Below are 1006 nucleotides of genomic sequence, written 5' to 3' on the forward strand. Positions count from 1 at the left end.
GACGTAGTACTCTTTGTCTTTGTTCTTTTTACCCTTTGTGATGGACATGGCCACGGAGGCCGTGGCCGTGTTTTTGTCCTTGACCACGGCGCCGTTGCCCTCCACGGCTGAACTGTTGGCAAAGCCGTGGCTCTGGTCCGGCGGGTACGAGCCCTCGTCCCGGTTGCGGTACTTGTACATGGCGTAGAGGAGGATGAGGATGCAGAGGGCGGCGGCGGCCACGATGCCGACCACCATCCCCGTGGTGCTACTGGACTCCCTGATCACCTCCACGGCACCGGGCTGGTTCTTGTCATCAGAGACAGTGGGGTAGGCTGTGGGCACATGGGGGAAATTGGGGGGGTAAGTTAGTCCCGGGGTGTTTCGGGAGGAGGGAGGGGCAGGGGGCAGGAGCACCTGGTCGCGGGTGTTCATTTTGCCCGCGGGGATGTGGAGCTGGTCAGGGTTGGTGGTGGGAACATAAGGAGGCAGGGGGCGGGGCTTCTGGACTCCACCTTCACCGGCGGCGGGAGGTGGAGGAAGGACTGTCCTGTCAGTGACCATGGGGGAGTTGTTGTTGTTGTAAAAGTCCTCGTCGTCCGATTCCGTCATCTCGCCCGAGCCGAAGGCCGAGACCTCCACCGGGTCACCGCAGTCCTCCTGGTCCGGGGGGCAGGAGGGGTGAGGGGGGAGGATCAGGGACTCTTTGGTGGTTTCGAGCGGGGACAGGAGGGTGGGGGGAGGAGGGATGACAGGGTAACGGGTGGCGATGGAGGGAGGCTCAAGGGAGTCCACTGTTATAATAGGCAAGACTAATTCACCTCCTGGAAGAGGGGGGAGAAAGGGTGAGAGAGCGGGAGTTAGAGCAACAACAGTTACTCCTGCCTGAACATCTGGATTATCTGGATTATTGTTACCACCACAGATTATTCACTGGTTTCTGCTGGTTTTATGCGTCACAAATGTTATGAGAAATGATGAAAAATGAACTGGAGTTAAATTCAAAGTTATAATTATACATTAATTT

At 57.3% G+C, this 1006-nt stretch overlaps 1 protein-coding gene across 1 annotated transcript; it reads right to left on the reverse strand.

Moving 5' to 3' along the window:
* Positions 1–3: 3 nt before the first annotated feature.
* LOC103399238 (neurexin-2-beta-like) lies at positions 4–989 on the reverse strand (the record flags this gene model as incomplete). The annotated part of the gene is made up of 1 exon (XM_017031052.2): positions 4–989. A coding segment is annotated over exon 1 (588 nt), but the record flags the coding sequence as incomplete, so codon positions are not given.
* Between the last annotated feature and the right edge of the window lie 17 nt (positions 990–1006).

Source organism: Cynoglossus semilaevis, unplaced genomic scaffold (assembly GCF_000523025.1).
Source record: "Cynoglossus semilaevis isolate Cse_v1.0 unplaced genomic scaffold, Cse_v1.0 C19119154, whole genome shotgun sequence".
In the NCBI taxonomy this organism is placed as follows: Eukaryota; Metazoa; Chordata; class Actinopteri; order Pleuronectiformes; family Cynoglossidae; genus Cynoglossus; species Cynoglossus semilaevis.